Source organism: Meleagris gallopavo, chromosome 6, assembly GCF_905368555.1.
Source record: "Meleagris gallopavo chromosome 6, MGAL_WU_HG_1.1, whole genome shotgun sequence".
NCBI lineage: Eukaryota > Metazoa > Chordata > Aves > Galliformes > Phasianidae > Meleagris > Meleagris gallopavo.
This window is the reverse complement of record NC_139409.1, coordinates 40,259,348-40,287,016: the sequence shown is the minus strand read 5'-3', so window position 1 is coordinate 40,287,016 and position 27,669 is coordinate 40,259,348. Positions and strand designations below refer to the sequence as shown.

The 27,669-nt window shown below is 40.0% G+C and overlaps 1 protein-coding gene across 1 annotated transcript; it reads left to right on the top strand.

Annotated features, from left to right (window-relative positions):
- The first annotated feature begins 657 nt into the window (after positions 1 to 657).
- Positions 658 to 27,430, top strand: ABHD5 (abhydrolase domain containing 5, lysophosphatidic acid acyltransferase). Its single transcript, NM_001303226.1, is given in 7 exon segments — positions 658 to 689; positions 17,666 to 17,751; positions 18,016 to 18,388; positions 21,124 to 21,278; positions 24,188 to 24,299; positions 24,849 to 25,035; positions 27,341 to 27,430. Coding segments are annotated over 7 exon segments (1,035 nt in total).
- The last annotated feature ends 239 nt before the right edge of the window (positions 27,431 to 27,669 follow it).

Sequence of the window (27,669 nt, the reverse complement as noted above, 5' to 3'; positions counted from 1 at the left end):
AGAGAGATGTTTGATTACCAAAGCACTGTGACACAGCTAAACAAACTTTAGCCGAAATTACGAAACCTTAACAATCACTGTTGTTAAAACTGCAGAATGGTTTTAGCCGGGAATAATCTCAGCTATTACCGAATTGCCATTGCAACTTTGATCAAAGGATTTCAGACACCAAACAGTGCGCTACTCAATCTTCCATCCGTCCTTCTGAGGTGTCTGAAGTCCGCTGCAAAGTTCGGTAAGCCCACTTCAGAACACCTCGCAGCTTCTTATACGTGCAAACAAGCATAAATGACTGACTCGAAAATCCAGCGCTGATCTCTGTAGGCTGAGGTTTCTGTTTGTGGTCCGGAACGCTTCCGAGGACAGACAGACCCTCTCCCCTGCCCACCCACAGTTCTCTGAGTTCTCTGCCCTCGTTACACAGCCAGCGCAGTGCCGGGGGGGGACGCGGGCCCGCTGGGTGCGACCTCGAGCACCGCTCTAGCCGCCGGCGCCGCCCCGCTCTATGGTGTGGGCGGTGGCGATGACGCAAGGCGGCGACGGCGGCGGGCGGGGAGGCGGAGGAGGGAGGGGCCCGTGATGGCCGGTGCCGCCGCTGTCGCGCTGTCCGTCGCCGCGCTGCCGGCCGCCGCCCCGCTGCCAGTTCCCGTCGTCGCCATGGCCGAGGAGGAAGAGGCCTCCAGCGAAAGGTGAGTGGATTGTGGGGGGGTCTACAGGCGGCCGTACCTCTCCGTGTATCGCTGCCGTCCGCCCCGCCCGCTCCTGGCGGACATGTCTGCCGGCTTCCCGCCGCCGCAGCCCGTCCGCCCGCCTGCTGTCCGCCCGGGCGCGGTGCGGGCAGCCTGCCGCCGTGGGCTGCGTGCCGTGTGAGCCTCGCTGCGAGGGAGCCGAGGGCACGGCTGGGAAAACGCACAAAGCCGTGTGCTGGTCGTCTGCCTTTCCCTCGTCCAGAGCTGGACAGCCGGCTCGGCTCTCCGCGCTAACCCCTTTCGTTTCTCTGTCCCAGCATACGCTCGAAGCAGAGTAACTGCCGCACGTCGGCCTGCCCTGTGCTTGACATGGCTTTAATGCTGTGTGTAACTTCTGGCTCGCACCTCAGCGTGTTGCTGCATTACAGCCGCTCGTCACCCCACTGCCTGATGTGAAATAGCCCCACGCAACATCTTACGTTATGCATGTCCACACGGCGTCTTTAGCCCGTGTGTACAAATGGTTCCATCGTCACCTCAGTACCCTGCTCTGATTCTGGCCGTGTATTATTTACACGTATGCCTTCTCATTCCCTGTGTCTGAATTACATCTCTGTATCCGTCAGCTTCTAAGACAGAGCTGTTTTTGTACTCATCTATTGCCCCAAATATATTTTCTTCACTCTTATTTCCTACTATAGAATATCCTATCTGTGTATCTGCTTTATTTGCATAACATCTCTTTGCTGGTCTCTTACTCTTTTATGGTTTTAGCCCCAAAATTACTTGAGCAGAATATGTCTAACTGTGCTGCAGTCACATATGCACTGTATCCCCTCTATCAGATGTGTAGGTGTGCTCTGTATCTAGTTTTTATACAAAATTTTCATAATTCTCCATCTTTCAAATATCAGATGTTGTATCTCATTGGCAATTGTGTGAAATGCCCCCTCCCCAAACTCATTTACTGCTTTTTCTTTTTCCTCTGCCTTTTTTTTTTTTTTTTTTTTTTTTTTTTTTTTTTAGGAATTCTGCTTAAAATTCCTTAACAACTGGCGTGACAATTTTGCTGTGCATTCATGACTTCATATCCAGGATGCTGTGGTTGCACGTTGTCATGTTACATGTCTATTCTATCACCTTTCCAGACTATCTGCATTCTCTGCCTGCTCCTCTGTTTAGCTTTTTTTCCAGCCTCAGGATTTGATATTTCATCCTAGATGCTTTGCCACCTTGGTCAGAGCAGAACTGGACTATGTGCATTTTTCCAACTCCCTGTTATGCCTTTGTGACCATATGCACACTGCTCTCTTTTCAAGCATGAACTTCAAAGCTTTCTCTTCAGCACTATGCAGTTTGACCTAGTCTGTAACTCTGCTATTTCTTCCTTTCCTCAAACTTAAAATAGCTTTTTCTTTAATAACACAGATTTTTTTATATATACCTTCTGCATCGTCACACATCTGAGACCTCAGTTCCTTTCTTGGTTCTGTGTTCTTTCTTATCCATTCACATTCATGAAATACACCTCACTTGTAAAGCCTCTTGTTGATGATTTACAGGTTTTCTGAGTAAGAGCCTTAAAATAGCTCTGCCTCAACTTGCGGTGTTTATATGTTCATTCAGCGCGTTAGCCTGAACTGTATTAGCTGCCTGGTACGATCACACCAAGTACTGAGTGCTGCTAAGGGAGTGCCGAGCGCCCCAAACTGCAGTAAGCTGCCAGGGTTACGGGAGTGTAACGCGGCATGATCTGGAGGTACGGTACATCATAGGCTAGGTTTTCAAAGAGGATTTTGACAAGTTTCTTGTCATGCTTTACTCAGGAGGATAGCTTTTAAAAGGACTTGGTTGTGGAGTCTTTCAGAGTGAGCTCCCAATTCAGTGAAGACTTCTAAGAACAAAATCTAATGTTTGTTTTCCATGAATTCAGAAAATGCGTTAACTGTGATGGAATGTTAGCACTCTGAGTTGTTAGGACTCTTCTTGGCCTGTTCCTAGTTATAGCCAAAATTAGCATTTCTGCTACTTCTCAGGTTGAGCAAAACTTGGTATCTGGAGGAAAGTTGTAAATGATTGAAATATGTTGAATACTTTTGATTTTGAAGCTTTGTAGCAGTGAGAGGAAGGCTTACTGTATGTATTAAAAACCCTAAATAATAAATACCCTAAATACCCTAAATAATAAAAAAGTTTATTTTATCTGCTTGGAAAAAACAGTGTGACTCACCACATTATACAGTGTGCTCTGTTCATTGAAATCTAGTAACTGCCTAAGTGTGGTGAAGGCAGAATAGCAGTGGCTCGGTTACTTTATAGATCTTGACATTGTCCTAAGGTAGAATGAGAAGTTTAATGAAATAAATGTTTTGCCCTCCGCTGCAGAAGTGATGGCTTGTTTAACGTGTCACCTTCTCACAATGCCTGAACTTATTCACAACCTTGAGCCTCCTCTGTGGGAGCTGCAGAAGCAGACTCCTACATGTGAGGCACAGCTACAGTAATTCTTTTGCTACTGTTGAGAGCTTGCTTACACTGAATTTGGCAGGACTGCTTACAGCTGATAACATGACTGGTATTAGCAGCTACGAAATACATGTACATATCTGGAAATAAAACCCTGCACAGAATAACTTTTTCTCCTTCTGAGATGAGTGTAATAACTTTCTTTAGAACAAATAATTTAGTGAAACATCAGTTTTCTTGTGTGTGGTATGTAGTCTCACAAAGTAGTAGCTTGGAAAAATATGTAAGAACTGTACACTGTAAGTATTACTACAACACCAGTAATCACAATTAGTTTTTTGTTATCATTCAAACTTGTTTGCATTTTGGCTCTTCGGGTATGTAATCTAAATGCAGAATTCTTTCTGTAGTTTTGAAATGAGCTGCTTGATGAAATAAAGGAGAATGATTGATTTGGTTTCATAGAACTTATGCTTGACTCTGAGTAAGATGGCTCACAGTGGTATCATACTAAAGCATATGCTGGTTACATCATCTAGCTTTTAAATGCAGGTGGACTGCTGAAAGCCCATTTCTTCTTTCTTTCCTTGGTGAAAGGGGGCTCTTTCTAAAGGCCTGTCCCCCAGCAGGTCTGGGACCTACAGCCTCCGTCTTTACAGAGACAATGAAAGCGTAAGTGTGCATGCAGTAAGAGGCGTGTGCAGGAAGAAGTTGAAAGAATGGGTGCTTCCTCTTTTATGCTTTTGTCTTTTCAGTGATAGGGTCGTGTCTATCATAGCTTCAGTGCTTAGTGCCTTTTGCATTATATTTGTGTGCTCATCTGAAAGCGTGTATGTGAGGTTTTCAGGTGTCCATAAGATTGCTTGATTTCTTTTAACCTTGCATGAATTTGGGATGGAAAAGTCTGTGGTTATTAGGAAGATCTCTCTTACAAAATGATCATGGCAGTGCATGCCCTGTCCCTGCACGAGGAAGAATCTCCTCTCAGTGTCCCCTCCAGAGGCTTCATTAGCACGTTATAGAATAGAACAGTCTAGCATATAGAAGTAGATGATTACTCTACTAGATGTAGATGTGCTGGTACACTTACCTACCCCCTTTCAAGTGTCTTTAGCATAGCAGGAAATGTGGTGATAGGTCTGCTGGCACACAGCTGCTGGAAAGCCACAGTGTTGGCCAACATCTTTGCATGAAGTTGGGCCCTAGCTTGTTTTCACAGTTTAACAAGGTTTAAATAGCACAGGTTGGACTCTGCACGGTAAGGGTTATTTGCTCCGCTCTTCCTTACGATAAAAGATAACACCATTGCACTCCAGAAAGCTACAGAAGGTCTTTCCCCCTCTTTTTAAGCATCACTGAATTCTTTTAGTGGTTCCTTTCCAATTGGGAAACATTGGCTCCCACCAACAACAAAGTATAGCACTTGGTGTGGTTCCCACCGTCACCACCAGGCCTGACCACCAGATTAAGGTGTGTTATGTGTGCTTGATGCAACCTGTACAGGTACTGTTGATGTACTGTTACCAAAGAATGTACACTCTTAGTGACTTGCCTGGAGCTTCCTGTCACTGAACATCTCATTCTTCTTCAGTGATTATCTGACTGACTCATCTGTTATGACAGAAATCCCTTATAAAAAATCTTACTAGCTCTGTCAGTCATCTGGCTGCATTCCTTACAGCTGAGGAAGAAAATGCGAAGTGCTGGGAGAAAAATAGTAATTATACAGTAGCTTTTAATTTATGTTTAGCGTATTACTGGCTGGGGGTCAAGCAGGTTGAAGACTCAGCATTAGAAAGCCTGCTGCTAAGTGTGTGGAAAAAGGACAAACTTGCCAAGTGTCAAATGACAACTGCAGTCTAGGAGTTACCAAAGTGGGATTACTGTACCTGTCAGTGAGCAGAGCTGTAGTCTGGTGGAAATGAAAGTGGGGCCACAAATCCAGATCTGTGAGCAGCTGTGGAGCTGCTGCTGGATTGAGTGTCCTATTGATTACTGTGGATCTTTGTCTGACACAAACTTTTGCCAGGATTACAAAGATTTGGCTATACTCTAAGCTTTTCAGAGCCTGATAAAAGACTGGTGCCTCACCAGAGTTGGATTATTTTGTTTGGGTTGATTGGACCTTACCCTATAGGCCTCAGTAGAAACTGTCCCTTTGAAAAGAGCCGTGTCTGCATCAGGAGGATCTCTGCAGTCTGCACATTTTCTGAATATTAATGAGAGAATTGGAACTTTCTTGGTTGATAAATTATTAAAGAAGCTCCTTTTTTTTCCTCTCATATTTGTCTTTTATTAAAATTGTTTGTTGAGGAAATTTGAATTCTCTTATAACTTTTGAGTATTTTCTTGCAACCCTAGTCTTTCAGAATAGGTTTTTCTCCATGATTTGTATAGGCTGCCAGAGAGAAGAGGGCATGGGAGGAAAGGTGAGTGTCTGAGTTTATGCTGGCACTGAAAGATCCAGATGAGAAGTTGATCAGCAAGGGAGAGGTCACTGGAGAAGAGAGATTTGTGAGTCAGTGAAGCTGTGTAATGAAATGAGGTCACTCTGGAATAAGGTTAAGAGGGTAAAAGAGGAGGTTTTAAGGGTAAGACCTTAAATGACTCTAAGAAAATATGGTGAGGAATGGTGGAGTGGGAAAGTGCTCCAAATGTGTTGTAGTTGAAAACTCAGGGTCATATAAGACTATGGAAAAGAAAGGAAAATAGAGTCCTAGAAATGTTTACTGTAATAAAAAAAAATGCAGATGGATCTGTGGCCATTGAGAAAGTCCAGTCATATGTTGAAGTGAGAAGGAGAAAGGTATTACAATGAAGAAGGAAAAAAGAAGTGGGGTCAGTTGGTGCTAGCAAACTGTAGCAGAAGTTTCTTTCTTGATTACATTTAGTGTGTTATACTGAACATAAAGGCTTATCAATTATATCATAGCTGTCCATAAAAAGACCTTTAATGCAGTGGTTTTATATGTTTATCTTCCTAGCTCTTTCTAAATTTACTTGCATATTTATTTTTTTGACATCTGAAGTGTTTGCAGTGTGGCACGTATACAAAAGGTTCTTTCAGTTTCAGGAGGAAGGGAGGGATCGCGCACTTCTAAGAGATATCTAAACAGGTAGCCTGAGACCTTGAATACCAGTCCTTGGATTTTGACATAGGTAACTCATGCCCTAGAGGCGGCTGTGGTAAAGGAGCACAATGTAAAAGCTGTTTTAATGGTGTGCAGTGAGACGATCCACCTTCAGTGCGCGCTGGCTTTCGAGTGGAGATGGGCAGTGTGGTGTGAGTGTGGTTTGTGTGTTTGGAGGGAAGTAATCATGTGCTTTAGGTAGTCTTTTATATAAGTTTTTTTATGTGGCTCTTTATGGAAGAAGAATCATACCCATGTCCTGTTTAAGCTGTTATGTAAGTTGTGCATATAAGCAAAAGATAAGCTGGATAGAGTGTGGATGGGCAGTGGTGCAGATTTATGAGGTGCTTGTTATGTACGGATCTTGTTACTACTCTGTTTCCAGGGACAGACTGAAATGCAGACATCTGACATGAGAGGTATTAGAAAGCTGACCAGTAAGGTTTAAATAGTATTTAAATGTTGAGATTATGCAATAGCTGAAGGGCAGCAAGAGTACATCAGTAGGTGGGTGAATAAAATGGAAGTAGCAGAAAGTTATGTAATATCTGAAGGACGCCAAGAGAAAAAAAATGTTTCTTTATTTCTTTTCTTTATTTCAATTATACATTTATGCCCAAATTCTTCATGCAATGTGCCTTACAATGTTTGTGAAAACAGCTGAAGCTGTGTCATTGCCACATCCTATCAGATGTGAACCGGCTGTGGAGGAGGAAGAGGGGTGTGGGTCCTCACTAGCAGCAGAGCTGTGTTGCACACATAATCTTTGTCACCAGGTGCAGCAGCTTTCCTGCAGCCAGCAAGGTTACATGTGCCTGAGGTACAGCCTGAATGCTCAGGTTGCTCAGGTGTGTTTAAACATCATGGTCAACTTCAGCATTACTGAAACAGCCGGAAAATGCTCATCATTTATCATTTTACCTTATCTACATTCTCAGGTTAATTCTGGTAAGCAGTAGTCCTGCGTAGTACTGCTGATATAAATAGAGACAGTAATAACATTTGCTTCTGTATTTTTACACTAATTTTGATGTTGGCTGTTCTGGACACAGAGTTCAAGTTGCAGTCAGTACAAGAGGAATGTATTGTTTTTCCCTCTGACCTAATGTGGCAAGATTTTGCAATAACCTACCATGAGCTATTTGTTGAAATAGAGCTGGGATACATTACATTTCCTAGAAATATTCTGCAGAGCTTCTCAAAGCGTTTTATTTTAATAATACTGAAGTATCCAAGAATTTCACAACATGTAATTGCATGGAATGTCTTTGGCTCGATGTTCATCTAAACAGAATTCGTGTGCAGGCTCGTGCCATCTGAGGGGAAAAAGTGCTTTCCTTTTAGCTCACTTACAGTGCTTCAATATTTTTTTTTTTTTTTTGTCACATCATGAAAATGGTAAGCAGACATTTGTTGAAGGATTTGATACTTTGTTCCCGTGCCACATCCTAATTCTTGCTTCTGAGTCTTGCCTTCACAGTATGCATCTCAAGGTCTTTCTCTGAGGACTGCAGTATTCTTTGATCACTTTGATCGCTGTGCTTGTGAAATGGAATATGGGGAAAGAACAAACAAACATTAAAAAAAAAAAAAAAAAACCCTGATGTTTGTCTGCAATTACCAGAACATAATTTTTATCCTTGGAACACCTCATTCAAATTGCTGTTATGGCCTCTGCATCTGACTTCTGCTGTACATGCAGAAGGCCTGCCCCTCCCAATGACAGTTACTGCACGTACCTTGTGTGTGCTTGATGGTTCTGCATGTGTTCCTCTTGCTCACAAAATGGAAGCACGGAGGGACATGCTGTGTGCACCATGGGGGCAGGAAGGAAAGGCTGCAAAAAAGGTTCCTTGTTGGTTGCACAATTAAAGCTCTCCTGAAGCCAGATCTCTAGTGTTGTTCCCAAGACATCCCTGCCCAGTAAAGTCCAGACTGACTGAGGTCGTATTTTACTGTCTGTCCATGGCCTCTCTGACCTTAAAGTTTGCATCCTCTGCCTCACCTGGCCAAGGCCTTTTTTTCCCACCCTATTAGTGCACAGGTCTGCAGGTTAACTGCTTCACTTCTCCAACAGCTGGCACTCTGTAATTATTTGGCATAAAACAGTTTCTCTCAAGCGTAGTTTCTTTTCAAGCATCACATTGTTGGATGAAATGGGGGAATGCTAATAAGTGACCTGCTGGCAGCAGCAGTGGGGCAAGATTCAGGCCTCAGGTCTCCCAGTTCACTTCATTTCCAACCCCAGCAGGAAGTAGGTGCTTCTTAGAGATGGGCTGACACCTGTGTGTCTCAGTGTGTTTTATCTTTCCCATTTTAGAAATTGCTCTTGTCTTAACAGACTGGCACTGGAGATAAACTTTTCCTAGATGAAGTTAACTGCAGTTAAAGTCTAATGCATATTTATTTACTACATCTTGTTCTCAGTTACATGCAGAGTGTGTTGCTTTCACATGATAAACGTATTTTCCCGTTCCCTATTTTTTTCCAATTTTAATTGGGAAACCGGAGTCCTTTTTTATGATAATACATAATACTTTCTCTTATCTTCAATTAAATGTGCTCTTCTTTATAGTTTTTACTTTATACATAGTAAAATGTCACAGTTACATTTTTATACATCCTTTGAACAGAAGGAACATTTATTTTGGTCTTTAATAATATATATCTGTTTTGCTTCTTACTTCTCTACTTTTAGCTTTTCTCCATCCCAGCTGTCCTCCTTGTAGCAAGATTTAAGCTCTGCCTTAATTACTACCAGAGTTGCTTCTGTAATATTCCTGGATTTTAAATGATCACTGTTGAAATGCTAAAGGAGACTGCTGGCTCATCTGAAACTATGTAGGAGAACTAACTGGAACCTGCTCACAGATGTAAATCCACAATGATTAGAGAGATCCTAATTTTAGTGTTAGTGCCTGATACATTTTGCATTTCATATTCAGTGTTAGTCATTTAGTATTGTTACCAAAAAGAAAAATGTTACCACATTTGATTCAGAGACACACAATTCCAATAAATAATAATTCTAAAACTTTCTTGAGTTGAAAAGAATTGCTAGTTCTGTTTCTACTCGTTTACTGGGGTTTTAAAAACAGGTTTTCCTGTACTTTCACATGTCAGTTAGATTTATTACATTCTTCACCAATGTTTTTTTGTTTTGGTTTGGTTTTTGTTTTGTTGAACATTCTACATCCAAGGAAACTTCTTCTGGGAGTAAACAGAGAAGAAGATGGGGTTTGAATATAATGGATGTATGAGAGAAAAAAATGTTCTGTACTTCAAATAAGTTTGTTTTTTTTTTTTTTAAATGCAATTGCAGCATTGCCAGTAAGAGATAATAAAGAAGCATTCATTTTTGCTACAATCAGTCGTGTAAACAGCACTCAGTATTCTGGTGTTGCAAGGCATTAAATTAACAAAATGAGGAAGTGAAGTGTATTATAATTTAACACTTAGACATAAATTAGCCAGATGTCAACCTGCTACTTCTCTCTTGATAGTTCGACACGAGTTCCTATTTGATTGTGTCATCTTTACTGTTTCTTTTGCTTCGAATTGTTTCAGGTTTTATCTGTTAGCTTTGATTTAATATCCAAAACCAGAATATGCTCTGAAAACTTGGTGCTGATGATGGAAGAAGCCACATCCTACTCACATAGATGTATATATTTTATAATAATTTGTATATATTTTATAATAACTGCTGATGCTGAGGAAAATGCAGAAAATTTTCAGCAAACAGACTTATTCCTTCTGCTCCTCAAAAAAAAAAAAAATATAATAATAATAATAATAAAATGGGTCTCTCTTGGTATTTTCACTAAAGCACCTGTATAATCTGCACTTCAGCATATTCTTAGAGCATTTTAGTGAAAGACTATTTTAAATTGGCACTCTACCCTAAATGTGATACATTAATCTCTGTTCCCATTGTGATTACTGGTAGCTGCTTTTCACTCCTGTTTTGCCCATTTGTAGTATTTGAATAGAATCATATCATTGAATGATTTGGGTTGGAAGAGACCTTTAAGGCCATCTAGTTCCAACCCCCTGCTATAGACAGGGACACCTCCCTCTAGACCATGCTGCTCACAGCCCCATCCAGCCTGGCCTTGAGTACTTCCAGGGAGAGGGCATCCTCAGTCTCACTGAGCAAACTGTTCCTCACAGTAAAGAATTTATTCCTACTATCTATTCTAAATATGTTTACTTCCAGTTTAAAGCCATTTCCCCTTCTCCTGTTGCTATGTGCCCTTATATAAGTCCCTCCCCAGCTTTCCTGTAGGCCCCCTTCAGGTACTGGAAGAGCCCCAGCTCTCTCAGTATGTCTCATGGAAGAGGTGCACCAGCCCTCTGCTCATCTTCTTGGCCCTACTCTGGATCCACTTCAACAGCTCCACGTCCTTCTTGTGTTGGGGGCCCCAGAACTGAATGTTTCAGCTGGGGTTTCACAAGGGCAGAACAGAGGGGTAGCATCACCTCCCTCAACCTGCTGGTCACACTTCTCTTGATGCAGCGCAGGATACAGTTGATCATCTAGGCTGCAAGCGGATATTGCTGGCTCCAGTTGAGTCTTTCATGATCCGATATTCCCAAATCCTTCTCTTAAGGGCTGCTCTCAAGCTAGTCTCTGCCCAACTTGTATTTGTGCTTGGAATTGCCCTGACCCGGGTGCAGGACCTTGCACTTGGCCTCACTGAACTTCTCGAGGGTGGCTTGGGCCCATCTCTCAGTTCTGTGCAGGGCTCTTTAGTGTGTAGCATTTCAAAGGGCTGGGTGAGTTGCTTTTCTATGCAGTTTAAAATGATATCGAAAACAGAACAGTAGTGTTGCTCCTTTCTTTTAATTATCAATGGTCTTTGACCGTTGCTTGTGGATTAATGATAAGTATGTAGGATTTGTTCTAGTAAAACCTGAGCGCTATAACCTCAGTTCAGGACAGTACTTAAATACATGGCTAGTTCTATTGAAGTACAGTATTTCGATGTGAGGAAGTTACTTGAGAACGTAAAGGAGTGGTGGTGCTTATTATATCTAGATGTGAAAAGAGAATTGCTGTTCTAAATTCCTTTGCTAGCACAGTACTTCAAAAATACTTCGTGCAGAAGGAAGGAGGCAGTTTGAGTGATTTTACCACTAGTTTACTCTTGTTTTTCTGTTACAGTTCTTTTAATTTGGAACTAGCTCAAATCAACTGATGTTCATAACGAGCATGCTGGCAGGATGGCATGAAAATCAAATGCTGTTCCTCTTGATGTTAGGCAGAAACAGCATAGCAAATTGTCTGCATGCATTTGATATTGTTTTCTTCCTTATACATAGCTGGAATTACTTCTAAGAGTCGGGAGAGGAGAGGGTTAGGGGTTTTGAAAGATCAGCTTGAATCTAATAAGCTTTAAGGGTAAAGCTTGAAATAATTTACCAGGGTGTTCACTCAGTGTTTCTGCCTTTTTAAGTTTTTGAGCTTGTTCCATAGCTAAAAACCTTGGTAGTTCACAACATTGTCTGCAGAAAATCTATTAAAAATACTAAATATGTTCATTTCTTGCAAGACAAAAATAGATATGCAGCTCTGCTCTGGCATTTAGCTACATTCCTTTGATCCTTTGTGAATTGTTGTGTAATTGTTGTAAATGCTGAGCTCTGACTCTTTTTCCTGGTGGAATTTTCATGATATTAATGACACAAAACTGTTCTGTACGCTTCTGTTGCTGATATATATCTTAGTGCCTGTTTTCTGATTAGTACTGGGTGTTTTAATTACCTTAGTAATTTCAAAATTGGTAGCAAGAAGTAGATTTTATATTCAACACTGTTGAAAGATCTCTCAGCGAGTCAGTAATTTTTGACAAATCCTTTAGCAAATGGCATTGCTTAACTCTGATTTCATGGTGTTCTCTCACAGAATTTTATTTTCCCATTTTCAAATGTAGACTTCCAACAGTGTTGTACTTGGGAAGAATGCCTCTCTTGAATGTTTTTAAGCTTAATACACCTAACTAACAGGAGTAGCTACATTACAAGGTTGAAAAGTGAGTGAGCTGTTTCTGTGTATATCTTCCAGATAATTTTGGACAACAATTGCTGGAACAGTCATTGAGTACCTTTCATATGGTAGAGCTTCATTTTTGCAATTTGCCATAGAAGCTAGGAGTCACGTGGACTCAGCTGTTTTTAGTGCACACCTCAGCACAACAGTACATGTTTACAGTCCTGCAGCATTAGTTAAGCTTACATGAGCTTTCTGAGGAATTCACTGAATTTCTAACTGGACACAAATCCATCAGCAGTCTTGCATATGATTGGTTCTCACCAAACTCAATAGACTTAATCTAGCTGATGGAATGATAACGTTTGAGTTGCCTGTTTGCCACATTTGTCATCTGATTTGACCTGATTCATGGAGGTGGATGGGTGGATCGCACTTACTGTGCCTCTGCCTGCACTTGGTGCTCAGTTCTTATGAAAGTTCCCCTCAGGCAGTTTAAGCAGTGCTCTGACAGCAAATACTTGATTCAAATTAACAGTCAAGCAGCAGAGAGAAAGAAGTATTATCCTTTACGCAATAGTAAATGATTCTTTACCCCTTAGACTTCTACAGGCAGTAATCATTACTTATTTTTAATATCCGTATCGTTTCTTATTCTTGTACGCATAGAGTATGTTTTATAAATGAAAAATTGCCTCCTTTGCTATGACATGTTCTACCATCCTCTGAATTCTAGTCATAGCAGCTTGACCACACTTACATATGAGATTCACTCAGTCAAGGAGACTGTAGTTCACAGGTGACTCAAAAACTTGTCTACACTGTATTTCTTCATTGACTGGAATAAGATTTTCACAGTTTTCTCAAATTAGAATTATCTTGTTTGAATGAAAAGATTTTTCTACCTGTCTTAAAAAAAAACTGCAAGGTGAATACTGTCACAGAATCATAGAGGTTGGAAGAGCCCTGATTAGATCATGCAGTCCAACCCTCCGCCAAAGCAGGTTTCCTACAGTAGGTTGCACTGTAAAGTGTCCAGGTGGATTTTTAATATCTCCAGAGAAGGACACTTGAGAAATATAGTGTATTGAGTTTGAACCAGGAAAAAGTAGTAGCATTCCTAATCATTGCTTGTAAGGATTTTTAGGAGGTTGTGCCCATTCATACCAGCAGAGTTTGCCAGGTGTATTGTCTGTAGGTAAGGAACTTTGGTCTGCCTTCTCCCATGAGCCTAGGGGTTTTGTGAGCCTGCTGTGCCTTGTCTGTTTGGAAAGGCATTCCCTTGGACTGTATGCTGTGCTGGGTCCTGCTCAGTCACATGTGTCAGGGAAAATGTCACATAATATCTGTGTGCACCTCAGTGAGGCCTTCACTGATTGTCTGATGGCCAGAGTGGCGTGAATGGGGCTTCCTAAAAAACAATCTGCCAAAATGCATTTAAATCAGTCAATTTATAGCAGAGATAATGAGCATCACGCCCTGTGAGGCAAAGCAGGATTGCTATTTATCTGTAAGTTACCTAACACTGAAAATTCAAGTTAGAAACATCTCTTTTGTCTTATGTAACTTCCATGGCAGAGTCTTGTTCCAAGCAGTTCACAACCATCTGGCCATTGCAGCAAAGTAGGAACATTTTACTTCGTTAAGCAGAGTTTCTCTCTAATTAAACCAGATGGTGTGTTTTCCCATTGTTAGTTTTCCATTGCATAGCAAATAATGGTGTGGTGGGCTCTGTCTATTCATACAAATAAGCCAACAGCTGACCATCATGGGCAGTTGAGTAATTTGATGTGTAACTCCTGCTTACAATTGCTATAAAGTGATAGAAATGTGGGTTGACAGTTGCCAGATTTATTTCACACTTCTTGATGCAGAAAGCAGCTAAGCCCAGTGGATTTCCTAACTCCTCAAAATACAAGATTCCTCTGTTGCATTTTCCTTCTTTATGAAGAAAGACAGAAAGGAGAGTGTCTGGTGATGAGATCGAAGTGGAGTCTACCTTTTCTGGCAGTAGTTAGCTTGCTTGTTTTAAATGTGAAACTACAGCTGGAATCCTTTGTTTTCTTTCATATCTTATCTCCGTTGCTGGTGAGCAATCTGTCTTGAAAGAACCATTGCTTCTTTCTTTTTAATACATAGCTATTTTAACTTAACATCCAGTAATAAAAATGATAGGTCATGTAAGAATGACCTAAGTTGACATTTTTGTGTGCTTTTAGGAGACATATCTAGCACAGATGTGCAAAATAAATGGTACTTTTGAAAGGCCAGAGTGTGCCTATAGAGAGAAGTGATTAAATAGATGAAGTATTTAATTTCTTTCTGCATGTGGAAAACATCCAGCAATGGGGTCAATTGTTTTTTGAAGGGGGAGAAGTGGAACAAAGGATTAAGTCTTAAATACAGGTAACTAATTGCTTTCCTTCTTAAATTCTTTCTGTCATGTTTTAACTGAAATTCATCTTGCTCTTTTGGTTTAGCCAGTATAGTAAGTCTGAACTACATAAATAAATGTTTTTTGGAGTGTTTCAAGGATTGTAGAATCATTAAGGTTGGAAAAGTTCTAAGATCATCTGGTCCAACTGTCCACCTACCACCAAAGTTTCCCTCTCAACTATGTTCCTCGGTACCACATCTACCTGTTTCTTGTGCACCTCCAGAGAGTGTGACTCCACCACCTCCCTGGGCTGTGCATTCCAGTGCAGCACTGATCTTTCAAAGAAGAAACGTTTTCTAATATTCAACCTGAACCTCCTCTGGTGCAACTTAAGGCCATTCCTTCTCATCCTATCGCTGTTACCTGGGAGCAGAGGCCGATCTCCACCTCACCACAGCCTCCTTTCAGGCAGCTGTAGAGAGCGATCAGGTCTCCCCTGAGCCTCCTCTTCTCCAGACTGATCAATCCCAGTTCTCCCTGCCGCACTCATAAGATTTGTGCTCCAGACCCCTCACAGCTCCATTGCCCTTCTCTGGACACTCTCCAAGGCCTTGATGTCTTTCTCACAGTGAGGGGCCCAAAACTGAACACAGCACTCGAGGTGCAGCCTCACCAGTGCTGAGTACAGAGAGATGATCACCTCCCTGCTCCTGCTGGCTGTGTTATTTCTGATACAAGCCAAGATGCTGATGGCTTTCTTGGCCACCTGGACACAATGGTGGCTCACGTTCAGCCGAGAGTCAACCAATACCTGTAGATCCTTTTCCTCTACTCAGTCTTCCGGCCACTCTGCTCCAAACCTGTAGCAGCCTGGGGTTGCTGTGATCAGTGTGCAGGACCCAGCACTTGGTTTTGTTAAACGTCATCCCACTGCCCCTCAGCCCATTGTTCCAGCCTGTCCACATCCCTCTGCAGGGCCTTCCTACCCCCAGGCAATCAACACTTTCTGCCAACCTGATGTCATCTGCAAAAATTTCATCTTGCCAACTTTATTTGCCAAGATTTCCATGTATGTAATGTCTCTTCTGGGTAAAAAATTCAGTGTTTATAACCAGTACTGATAATTAACAAAATGAAAGAGTGGGCATCTATGCCAAAACTTTTTTCTAAATTTTCTAAATATTTTCCTTGGGTATTCAGATGCCTCCATGCTGAAATTGTGGAGTGTAGTTTTCATTTTTATTTTATTGTGAGCATATCTCTGCATTATCTTCATGCTGCCATGTAAAAATTAAACGTTTCCTTAAAAGAAAAAAATGATTAAAGATGTTTCTTTGCTAAATCAGAGGTTTCCTTGAGAAGAAATATTTGGTGTTGTTTTGGCTTGAGGGAAATAGCGGCTGGATTTTGTGCTTCTGACTTGAGAATTCTGAATGTGGATATGTAGTTCAGCACACTGCTGAAAAGTATCCTTAAAAGGGTGGCAGCATAATTAATGTTTAATAAATTACCAGAGCAATCCATAATGTTGTTAGACTCAAAATTGACGTTTTTTTCCTGGTGAAGTTGCTCTTGACAGGAGCCAGCCTTCACCTCATAAAAATGTTAGATGTCTATTTTAATGTGCCAGCAAATCTTGGCTCTCCATTCATTCATGGATTGCAGGAGGCATCTGGGCAAACGCACAGCCTTCACCTTGCCAGTGCTCCATCCACGTGCCATCAACGTGATTCCCACACTCCCATGGTTTAGGAAGGCTATTTACAGACCACTCAGATATCAATGTGTTTCTCAGAAAAGTAAAGAATATCGAGTAACAGTGGCACTTGGGTGATGAATCCTTTTATGATCAAGTATGGATTTTTTTCTTTCTAAATTCCTTTAAGTACAGTGCTGTTTGCAGTTGCATTGTGCGTTCTTCCATGCCAGAAAACCATGTTGTAGCATTACCTTAAGTAATCCTCTTCTGACATGTGGGAGAATGGAACTTGCAGGGCCAAGTCACTAATTTGGTATCAGTGCATTGTGAAAAGGCTGAAGAATTGGACATCGGTAATCTTACAGTCTTTATCATTGATTTTTGGCCAACTAATACTTGCAGCACACACAATCCTGAAAATACTGTGACTGACTGGAAAGCAATTCAGTGTAGGAAAGAAAGCACTAAAGAAAGAAAATGGAGTGTGAGCTTGGTGTCCTCATCCTCTTCTTCACGAGGAGTAGTTCAAGGTCCTACATAGCAACCTTTGTGCTGAAAGGCAGTCTGAGCCACTCTGAAGTCAGATGAGGGGAAGGAGGATTCCATGTTATAAAAAGGGAAAAATTAGCCACTATTTGCTGAGTCATTCTCCTGCTCTCATGGTCAAGAGAGTACTACAGAGATAGCAAGTGACAGCTGGAAAAGGAACTTCTGTGAGGGGTGCTGGAATTTGCTGCTTAATTTTCCTCTGTGACTTTGTTTCTAAGTTTGTAATGAAGACCCTAGCGTTTTGTTTTGCTAAAATAAGCCTCTTTATTTTTCACTTTAAAAATTTATTTAGCATCTGCACCTTAGTTCGGGTTAAGCTGGCAGGTTGCTTTTCTGTAAATAGTGGGTTCGTGCCAGGAAGCGTGTGTACAGGCGGAGTTCCAGGGGAACTTGAGAGGAGCATGGAAACCCCAATGATTGTGCTTTATTTCCTGCCAAACTTCTGGGGTCAGTGTGAGGACTCCTGTCTCCAGGTTCTCAAAGCAGTTCTCCGCTCTGACGGAGATAGACGAGTACACTCTGATAAAGTACAGACAGGGGAGGGACAGCATGCTATTTGAAGAACACCCCCGATCGTTGCACCACTTGGTAGAAGTCAAGAGAAAGTATGTTTCCTCCTATGGCTCCCTGCTGTCCTGTAGGACATGCAGAAGACATGGGTTCTTTTAAGAAGAGCAGTGAAAGAAATTTCTTCAAACCATTACATGGTGCAGAACGTGGTTGTCATGTTCAAGGACTTTACATTCTCTGTTGCTGTTACAGGTTAGGATGGTTGTTCAGCTGGCTTCCTGCGTGGTGCCCCACATCACTACTGCACCTTAAAGAAGCTGAGGACAAAATGCTAAAATGTAAGTCAGGTTTATGGCTATAATGAGATTTTCTATACATTTCCATTAAACTAATCAGAGAAGATTTTCAATACAACTTCTGCATTCTGCTGAAATTAGCAGATTTAGAAATAGATGTTCTTTGTTCCCTTATTTATTATACTTGTCTGTAGGCTCTACTTTGAAAGGGAGATTCTATTTCTAATGGTGGTTTTGATAGGTGGTTCTTTGAAGTTTACCAGTCATGCCTAACAGTGCCATTTGTTTTCCCCTCTCGTTTTCCAGGTATTACAAGCACATACAATAAACGGTATGTGTATCTAGCTAATGGAAACAAAATATGGACACTGACGTTCTCTCCAGACCTTTCACGTAAAACTCCACTTGTTCTGCTCCATGGATTTGGAGGAGGTGTTGGAATGTGGGCTCTCAATTTTGAAGAACTCTGTGAAAACAGGACCGTTCATGCTTTCGACCTCTTGGGATTTGGACGAAGCAGTAGACCACACTTTGATACTGATGCTCGGGAAGCAGAAAATCAGTTTGTGGAATCCATAGAAGAGTGGAGAAAGGAGATGGGGTTAGAAAAAATGATTTTGCTTGGACATAACCTGGGTGGATTCCTGGCTGCTGCTTACTCATTAAAATACCCATCAAGGTATGTAAAAATTAAGAAAAGCTTCATAATGAATTTTAAGCAAAGAGTATTAATCATGTGCTTTGTTTTCAGATGAATAGAAGTAAGCAGATTAGTAAACTTGTTTCTTTTGTTTATTTCCTTCAGCTTTTTTGCTTTTTGCTCAGTACCCTCTTGCCACATAATAAGGCTAAATAGCAAAGATCATATTTGTGTGTGAATGCTTTGAGACATCTCTGATCAAACCTTGGTTTGTGAAAACAAACAGTACACCTATTCCTGCCAAATGTGCCATTATTATGGATAACAGTGAAACTTCTGAATGAAATTCTGCCAGTATGTGTAAAGGCTTGCAGCCTGGTGCCGATGGGACGATATGAAAATAATTTTAATGGCTGTTTGTTTTAACTGTCTGTATGCCACTCCGTATTTCTTCTTTGAAGAACAGTCCTGCTGCAGCAGTGCTTTAACTACATCACATCAGCTTTTTCTTTACCACATCATGGTGGACAGCTAATTCATTTCTTTACTCAGAGCTCATAATTTGTCTCTTTTTCACTGTAGCCTACTTACATAGGCAGTGGTGAGTGAGGATCCCACGGAGTGAGGTCGTTCTGTGTCAAGAAAGGACATTGTTTTTATCTAGATAGGCATAGTGGACTTCTGCTAAAAGATGTGAACATAAGTCCATTTTTCACATCGTATATCAGATTCTATACTACACAGAATAAATTTTTTACATTAGTATCAATATATACCGTATGTACACCTTTCTCTCTCATTTGAAGATTTTGAAGTAAATCCATGCATATTTTTTTTCCTAAAACACTTAGGATAAGAGCGTAAACCTCTTATCCACTTGGGTGTAAAGCAACTTTTAACTGACTGAAGGTAATTGCCTGTAGGGATTGCTTCCAAGTTTCTTACCCCTTCTTCTGGAGAATCTGTAAATGGCACTGTGCCACCCCTGTGGGGTGGGATATCATTTCAGCCTTCTGATGACTTACACTGAAAGCAACACTTCTGTGTTTTCATGCTGGAGTTAATTTATTTGAGGGTGTTTTGTGCTCTCACACTTCTAATATTTTGTTGAAATTAAGCTAACACCATCAAATTATCACACTGACCGATAAGATCTTAAGGCAGTATTGAATCAAGTGATAAATATAGCACAGCTTTCAATCAGATTATCTAACAATTCATTAGAGGCTTAAGGGATTCTGGTTACATATCATTAGGAAAGGCGATCAGTTTCTCCAAGCTTAGATGATTCATTAACTTACTATGTTGTACCATATTGTGCATGGGACATCTGAGGATGTTAACCCAAAAAGATTCTGATTTGGAATATTCCTGAGTAATGTAGGAGTCATGATTTTCAGATATTGTGACTTCTGGACTATTACCTTTGGAATGATTTTTATGGTCAGCTTCTCCTTATCCCAATTTATGTTTTAGGATTGATTACCAAAAGGAGGAAGGAAATTATTAATAAACAAAACATGACAGAAAATTTACTGTGTTTTTATGTGTGCATATGCTGTGTTATGTTTAATGGAACAGTTTGTGCACAGAACGAGTAGTTGTCCTGAACAGCCCCTGATGGCTTATGCTTCTTAGCCTCTAATCTCTTCTGCTTGGTTTATATAGTTAAATTCTACCCTGGCCTCTGTTAGCATTCTTGTTTGCTTCTGTGTGCAAATACGCTCATGGCTGAGCTGACAGCCCAGAAACATCTTTGTGAACTTAATCCTTTTCAACCCCTCATTTCAGGCACACATTTTTGGTTTCCCAACTGATTATAGTCCAGAAATAGCCTTCAGAATCACTTCTGAAATCGTTTTAGCCACTAAGAACTCTGCTGTATTAAATACCTAAGCTCATGGCTTTGAAAGAGAAGGAAAACATGAAGAAGAAAGTAAAGATGATGGAGCTTGCATGCAAAATCACCTTAAATATGCAAAACTATGATTAAAAGTCACTTTTTCAGGTATAAGCAATATCTAGGACAGTCCTGTTAGAGAAGGTGTTATTATGGGATTAAACAGAAATGGAAGATTCCAGTCCATCAAGGCAAAATATTTTTTTTGCTTGAGGAGGACTCACTGCATGAAGTGATTGGTTTAATGTGTATGCTGGAGGCTCCTACTGTACCTTCTGTGCTGAGATTCCTTTGGGTTATAATTTTATAAATTGTCTCTCTGGTGTTTATTTTATGAATTAAAATCAGTACATTTAGAAAACATCCACTGTTTTGGATCTGCCTGGCCCAGTTCAAATTTTTCTTTGATAAGCTGCTTTTTCAAATAAATTGCATCTTTTCATAGAACGGAGATCTTAAAGGGCTTGGAAAAGAGTGATAGATGTCTAAATGTTTACTTACATGAAACAGGTGCCATTCCCTTTGTTTTGCTCAAATTAAACTGCTCTTTCACATAATGTAGATCAAGTGTATAGATCTGACCATTTCTAAAAATAGAAAAAAAACCTCATCTTTTTCTCAAATGTATATGATAGTAGGTATCTGTTGAATAATTAGTTACTATTTTGATACGAGCTTCCAAGTTTCTGGGTTTTATACAAAATTAGTTGCAATCCATCTTTCTTTAATTAGTATTCAGATGCAAAAGATTGGAAAGGTAATAGGATGCTGTGACAGAAGTGACTAAACCAGATTGCATAATACACAGATAGCAAGTTTCCAGCTTTCTCATTCAAAGGAAAATTAATGTACTCTGAACCTTTTCTGCCAACAGGGTCAAACATCTTATCTTAGTGGAGCCATGGGGTTTTCCAGAGAGGCCTGACAATGCTGAACACGAAAGACCAATTCCAATCTGGATCAAAGCACTAGGAGCTATACTGAGTCCGTTTAATCCGTTAGCTGGGCTGAGGATAGCAGGACCCTTTGGTGAGTTTTAGCTATTCTTAAAACTGTTGCTGTTTGCCTTAAGCATATGCAAGGACCAGATGCCTCATTAAGATATGCTTTGTTGCAAGCTCATATCACCTGCAGAAAATACAGTTGGAGGAGAGGGTGGGAGGGCTTGAGGAAAAACAAACTCTTAGAGACAAGAGGACAAGATCTTTCTGTTAGAAACATCGTATGATAATTTATAGCACCTAATGTGGGCTACAGCTGTAATGAGGTAGATTACGTGGACATTGTCAGGGGAAGCCTTACAAAGAGGCAGTAGGGTGGGAAGGTTGTCTGCTTGCCTTCAGTTACAGTTTTTTTAGATTCCCTTCTGGATGCAGTTTGACTAACAAATAGTGTTTCCAAATTTGCTTAACATTAGGCTGCAGTTTCTCATAAACGCAAGTTGAAACTGTTTTGTTTCCATCAGCCATTTTCCTATTACTCTAGCAAATTTTGTGGGTCTCAGCAGTGTCCCGTGTTACAGTAGCAATCTGTCCTTCCTATTTTTATGTCTCTTCAACAGCTCTGATGAGACAGATAAATTCTATAAACCCTCGTACTAGGACTAGGTAGAGATGATGAGAATACTACAGATTTGGTATATAGAGAGGGTAGGGAGAAAGGCATGATCAAATTTTAAATTCATCATATTTTCCTACTAGAGGTTAGATGGTAATCTGTTCATTTCTCTCCATTACCAAAGTATCACCTAGGGAGGCTAGGAAAAAGATATCCTTCAGACCCCTTACAAGTTATTTATAACTTTCAGATCACCTCACCGTCATTTTTACTGTTCAGTCTGAAAAGAAACAAGTGGCATTTCTAGGCCTTGTTGAAACCACATCTGTTTCTTATATCTATATCTCTTTCTGTAGAATATAAATTTAAGTAAGCTGAAATATTGAGCTGTTTTTGGAAGGACTACAAAATTAGCCTTTCTGACAAGGAGTGTTCTGTACTTTAGAAATCTTCTAATCTGGTTAACAGAAAAACTTGAAGAATATTGAGTGATAAGCACAGATTGAATGCAGTTTATCCAGTAACAAATGTATGCATAAATCAATCCACTTGAAAGAATTCAAAGCTGAAGTTGTCTCCCACAGGAAGTAAACCCAGTTAAAACCATGCTGTGGAAACAGACCCTCTGTGTCCAGGTATCCCCAGCATAGCCTTGCTTACAAGTTGAAGTTGAGAGCACTGCTTTTCAAAATTTTCCATCTATTTCTCATTCCAGCTGATCAAAAAGTTTGTTATTGTTAACTTAATGTATAATTAAGTGATTTGTATTTCTTAGGGAAGGGTAGCTTAAACATTGCTGTGAGATGGGCATCAAACCCAACCCAGTAAAGGTGTTGAACTAAATACAAGTTTCCTTCTGCATTCACATGTGCTTGAACTGCTGGGTAGGCACAGCTGTCTGATCCTCAACAGAAGGCTGGTTGTTCTTGCTCCAAGTTCTGAGTTAGACACTTGCACGTGGCTGGGGTTATCTGGGGTATCACAATTGTATCACATGGATATTTAATCAGACTTGAAGGCAAGTACCTAAACCTGAAAAAGAGAATTGAGAGATCTTTTTCTTTGAGGGGTTTCCAGTTAGTTTATTTTCAGAAAAAGACAAAAGTCTGGCAGTTGAACTCACTGTAGAGAAAGTGTAGGTAGTGGAGCAAACTGCAGAATGTTTGCAAAATCTTCATCGCTTCAGAAAGTAAATCTCTGTTTCATAAGCAAATTGTTTTCTCTTGCAGCGTATTTATTTTCTAAATTGATTTAAAGCATACATAAGGGAGTGTTGCAATAATCTAATCCCAAGATTACAAAAGCGTAGATTACTATGACACGGTCTATGTAAATAGTGCCAGGCCTGTGGCCAGCAACAGGTGGGAAGAAGTGACATCATCGTAATTGCACAGATTAACAACAGTATTTTCAGTGGATAAACTCAACTGGTAAACTGTGAGCCAACATCTGCAGAGGTGGATAATATTCTCAGACTATGACTGGTCTTTTGTGAGGCTCTTGTCCTAAAGATCTATCTGGTCAGTTAGAGGAGACATATTTCTTAAGGAAGTGATTCAGAATGGGAGCTTAACTGGCCTTTGAAACTTTGAAACCGCCTCTTTTCTTTGGCTGTTGAGAGAGGTTGGAGCTTTATTTTATAAACAATAACTTTCCTAGGTTGAATCTTTTATTTTATAGAATCATAAAATTGTAGAATCATTTAGGTTGGAAAAGACCCGTAAGATCATCAAGACCAACTATCAGTGCTACCGAGTCCACCACCGATGTCTTGTACTCATGTCAAAATTTCTACACCTGTTTTTCAGCATGGACTTCTGTTCTTTCACCTAAATGTTAGTTAAATGAACTAGCTTCAGAAAAAAAAAAAACACTTATGTAGAAGAGGAGTACAGACTTGTATTTAGAGAAAAACAGCCTAGCTTTTTTCAGAACCAAAATGCCTTTTGATTCTGAAAGGCTGAATGCTTTTGGTATACCCAGTGCTGCCAGAGCAAGGAAAAGGGAAGCACTGGTGTCATGCAAGAGTGCATTTTTGTTAAAAATTTATCTGCTTAGTCCTTTTGCTGATCCCCTTTGCATGTTTCTTCTATTGCCATAGTGGCCATTCAGCAATATTCCCCTTGTGTATTCAGTAGGGATTGAACTGTCCCTCTTCTGGGGCAACATAAAGTCCTTCAGAATAATTATGTTTAGTTCCTATTTGCCACATATTTTCCTAAGATTTGCAAGTGGTGAAATAAAGTGTTGCTTTAGAAGTCATCAGAGTTAGCCACAAATTTCAAGGGAGGTGTTTGAAGAGTTGTAAAGAAATGTGTTCAGCAGTCTGACAGAGTTTTCTCTGCCAACTCCTCCTATAATAGCGTTTTCTGTTTTGACAGGTCTAAGCCTTGTTCAGCGTTTAAGACCAGATTTCAAACGAAAATATGCATCGATGTTTGATGATAACACTGTGACTGAATATATCTACCACTGCAATGTGCAGTCACCCAGGTGAGCGCGAGTTTCCTAGTGTGTGTTTTGAAGTCTTACTGATGGCCTTCTGCTTCCTCCAGTGGTCATGGCAACAGGGTACACACTTTTTTTTTTTTTTTTAATTGTAACATTTACTGTATTGAGTAAAGACAAAAAATACCTTTGCCCTTTTTATGAATTTCAGAAACTGATAGATGTAGAAGCTGTCACAGTTCACTATTTCTTTCCAGCTACCGATGTTTTAGTTCTGAGAATTTGAGTGCTATTTTTTAACCAAAAGTTGTTACAGTTTAGTTAATAAAATTTTTTCTTTAAAAACTTCTAAAAATTGGCATCTCGTTTTTTTGTTGTTGTTGTCACCCTGTACTGAAAAAAAAAAAAAAAAACCTATATTGAAAATTGCTTGCAAACCCGTATTCCTTAACAATCAGAAGTCCCATCCTCATGCACTGTTCTGGCTCTATTATCAAAAGGCACATTAAATTAAATTCATAGGCAGGCATAGGGAAAGGAGAAGACAAAAGACAGGTATAATGGAAATTTAATTACTTGTACTCTGTCTTGAAGTGGTGAAACAGCTTTCAAGAACATGACTATTCCTTATGGATGGGCAAAAAGGCCAATGCTGCAACGGATTCCACAAATGGATCAAGACATTCCTATCACCGTGGTTTATGGAGCACGTTCATGCATAGATGGCAATTCTGGCAGCACTATCCAGTCTCTGAGACCAAAGTCATATGTGAAGACAATAGTAAGTTCACTTTTTAAGCAGTTGCTTAGCTTGTTGTGTGAATTTGTTCAAAGCTTATTTGTGGGATCTTTATACCAAGTGTGGAAATGATAGCTCTTTGATTTATGGACTGGGGTAATAACTTCTGATTTCTTTAACAGAAAAAGAGGAAACAGATTTTAGGTCAAATTTAAAACAGACAGAAGTCTGTTTTTTCAGAGTAAGAAAAGATAAGAGAGCTCTAGAAGGTCTTTGAACAAGATCACTTTTCTACTTTACTTTTTTTTTTTTTTGCTCTAGCATGCTAATACAAGTTGTTTGTGTGGTGACTGGTAACTACCTACGTTTTTGTCTGTCTGTTTTAAACCATAGCAGTCTGAGTATCTACAGATACGTACAGCATAATCAGGATGCTCTCAGAAAGTGTTTTAACCAGCTTGTGTAATACTTCAATTTTTCTGTTAAGAAGGTGGTTGTTACCTGTTGCTTAGATTCTTGGAAGCATCTTTCTTTAAGTCATTACAAAAAAATATGATGGTGTCTTTGGAGCTAATGCATTCTTATTTAGAGGTATGACATTGTCATTTCAAACGTGCGTGCCTGCAACTCAATACAGTGTGCACACTGTGTTTTTGTTGATTCCTATGAAAACAAACCATTTTGGAAGTATTCCTCATGCATTGTCATATCTGCCAGACATGATATTTGAATATACATGTATGTTCCAATGTTGTGATAAAATGTCTGAGTGTGCCAGCTGCCTTCTTGCTGATGTCTAGTCCTAACTGCACAGAAATATATAATGTGATACTAACTTTGACAAGTCATTGAAATAAAATTTTGTAATCTTGATATAGCTGACATCAGAGCTGGATCATGGAGAAAAGACATTGTTACTGAGCTACTTACGCATGTTAAAGAGCATAAATGCATTTCATAAATGCAAACATCCAGATCTGAAAGTGCTACTTTACTGCTTAATCCAAGAATTAGCTTGTAACAAAAAACCATTATTAAGAATCATACCATGCATAACTAGGATAAACATGTATCATTTGGGAGGCTCTTCAGTCTGCTCAGTGGCTTTTAGACGGTGCTGTAGAAAACTTCATTGTACACCAAGTTAAAATTTTAAGCTGAATGCAGATTGTAAAAGGTAAATTGGAGTGGTGGAAATTATAGAGACACTGAAAGACACTCACAGCACCGTAGGAGCAAAGGGGTTCCACTGAGAATGAGACTTCCTAGAGTGCACAGGGCTTTATTGTACATTATTTAGATTACTTTTTACTTTGATTTGTTCTTGTTTTTTATAAATTGGCCGTACTTAAAGCAGTGTGCTTCCATTTAGTGACTTAAGAGGAAGTGTTTTAATGGGGAGAGGAGAAAAGTAGATTTAAATACAAATTAACCTCAAACTGACTATAAGATTAAAATAGTCAAGTACCTTTGATCTACAGTATGATGATTACTTGCTTCATGCTAGTTTTAGCAGAAATGCAGTAGCCACAATGTGTTGTGGTATGCAGTAACACAATGTGTGTGGTTACTTAAGCCCTTAGTTTTTTTACACACTTGCAGTGAAATAATCTAGACCAGAAATATGGGATATTTTCCCCCATATATTGCATCATTTGGATTTAACTTTTCCCTGCTTTACGCAATACTACTTCATTGGGAGGACTGAAGTCTGCTTCCACAAGGCTGGGAATCCTCAGCAATGTAAGCCTCTGAATTGGTAATCCTTTATCCTAGTATGTTCTTTAGTGTTTTCCATATAATTTTGATAATAATAAGGGAATACAAATGTTTAGATGCTGTCTCTTCTCCGAACACTTGCAGAACTAGCAAGCTGCTTTGCAGAACTGCGTGAGCAGAGAATGAAAGAGATGAGAGTTGTTCAGAAATTTGATATGTACAGTATGTTCTCCTCGGTTTGTTTTGCAGTGGCTTGTGTTTACCTGAATCTTCTTTTCAACAAGTTGTGCAATTGAAAAGGCAATGGTTTTACTCTTTATTCCTGTTTAGCAGAGTTCCTTCGACGGGTGAAACAAACATTTGTTTTTCCTTATGTTTGGAGTCTTTTGTTGGTTGTATGGTACCACCTCCTGGCAGCAGTTGTTCTAACTCCATTAACACACACTGGGTGCAATAGATCAGATTCAGTTTTAGAATTGCTCTTTCCAAGTAATAGTGTAGCAGTGTGTAGAAGCCAAGTTTGGGATATTCATTTCGAGGAGGAATATTCCTCACCAATTTCAGTATTTATTTATGCGTTTATGGCATTCTTGTCCTTTTGACCTGTTTCTTCACCTTTGTCCTCCAGGCTATCCTTGGTGCAGGTCATTACGTGTATGCTGATCAGCCTGAAGACTTCAACCAGAAAGTGAAAGACATCTGTGATTCTGTGGACTGACTGTCTTCTGTCCCTTAAAGTCTTACACCGTAGGCACCATTTAATGGCAATATTCTGCAGGAAATGACTAAAGAATGCAGAGCTAATGAAACAGGCTCTGTTTGCACACTGTTTCTTCTAAGAAGCAATTTGCACACTTAAACCACTAAGTGCCTTTTGGGCGTAGGTAGATTTGAAGCAAATGTTGTACAGTTTTATTTGAGATTTGTCTTTAGACTGTTGGTCTGCCATGTATGAAA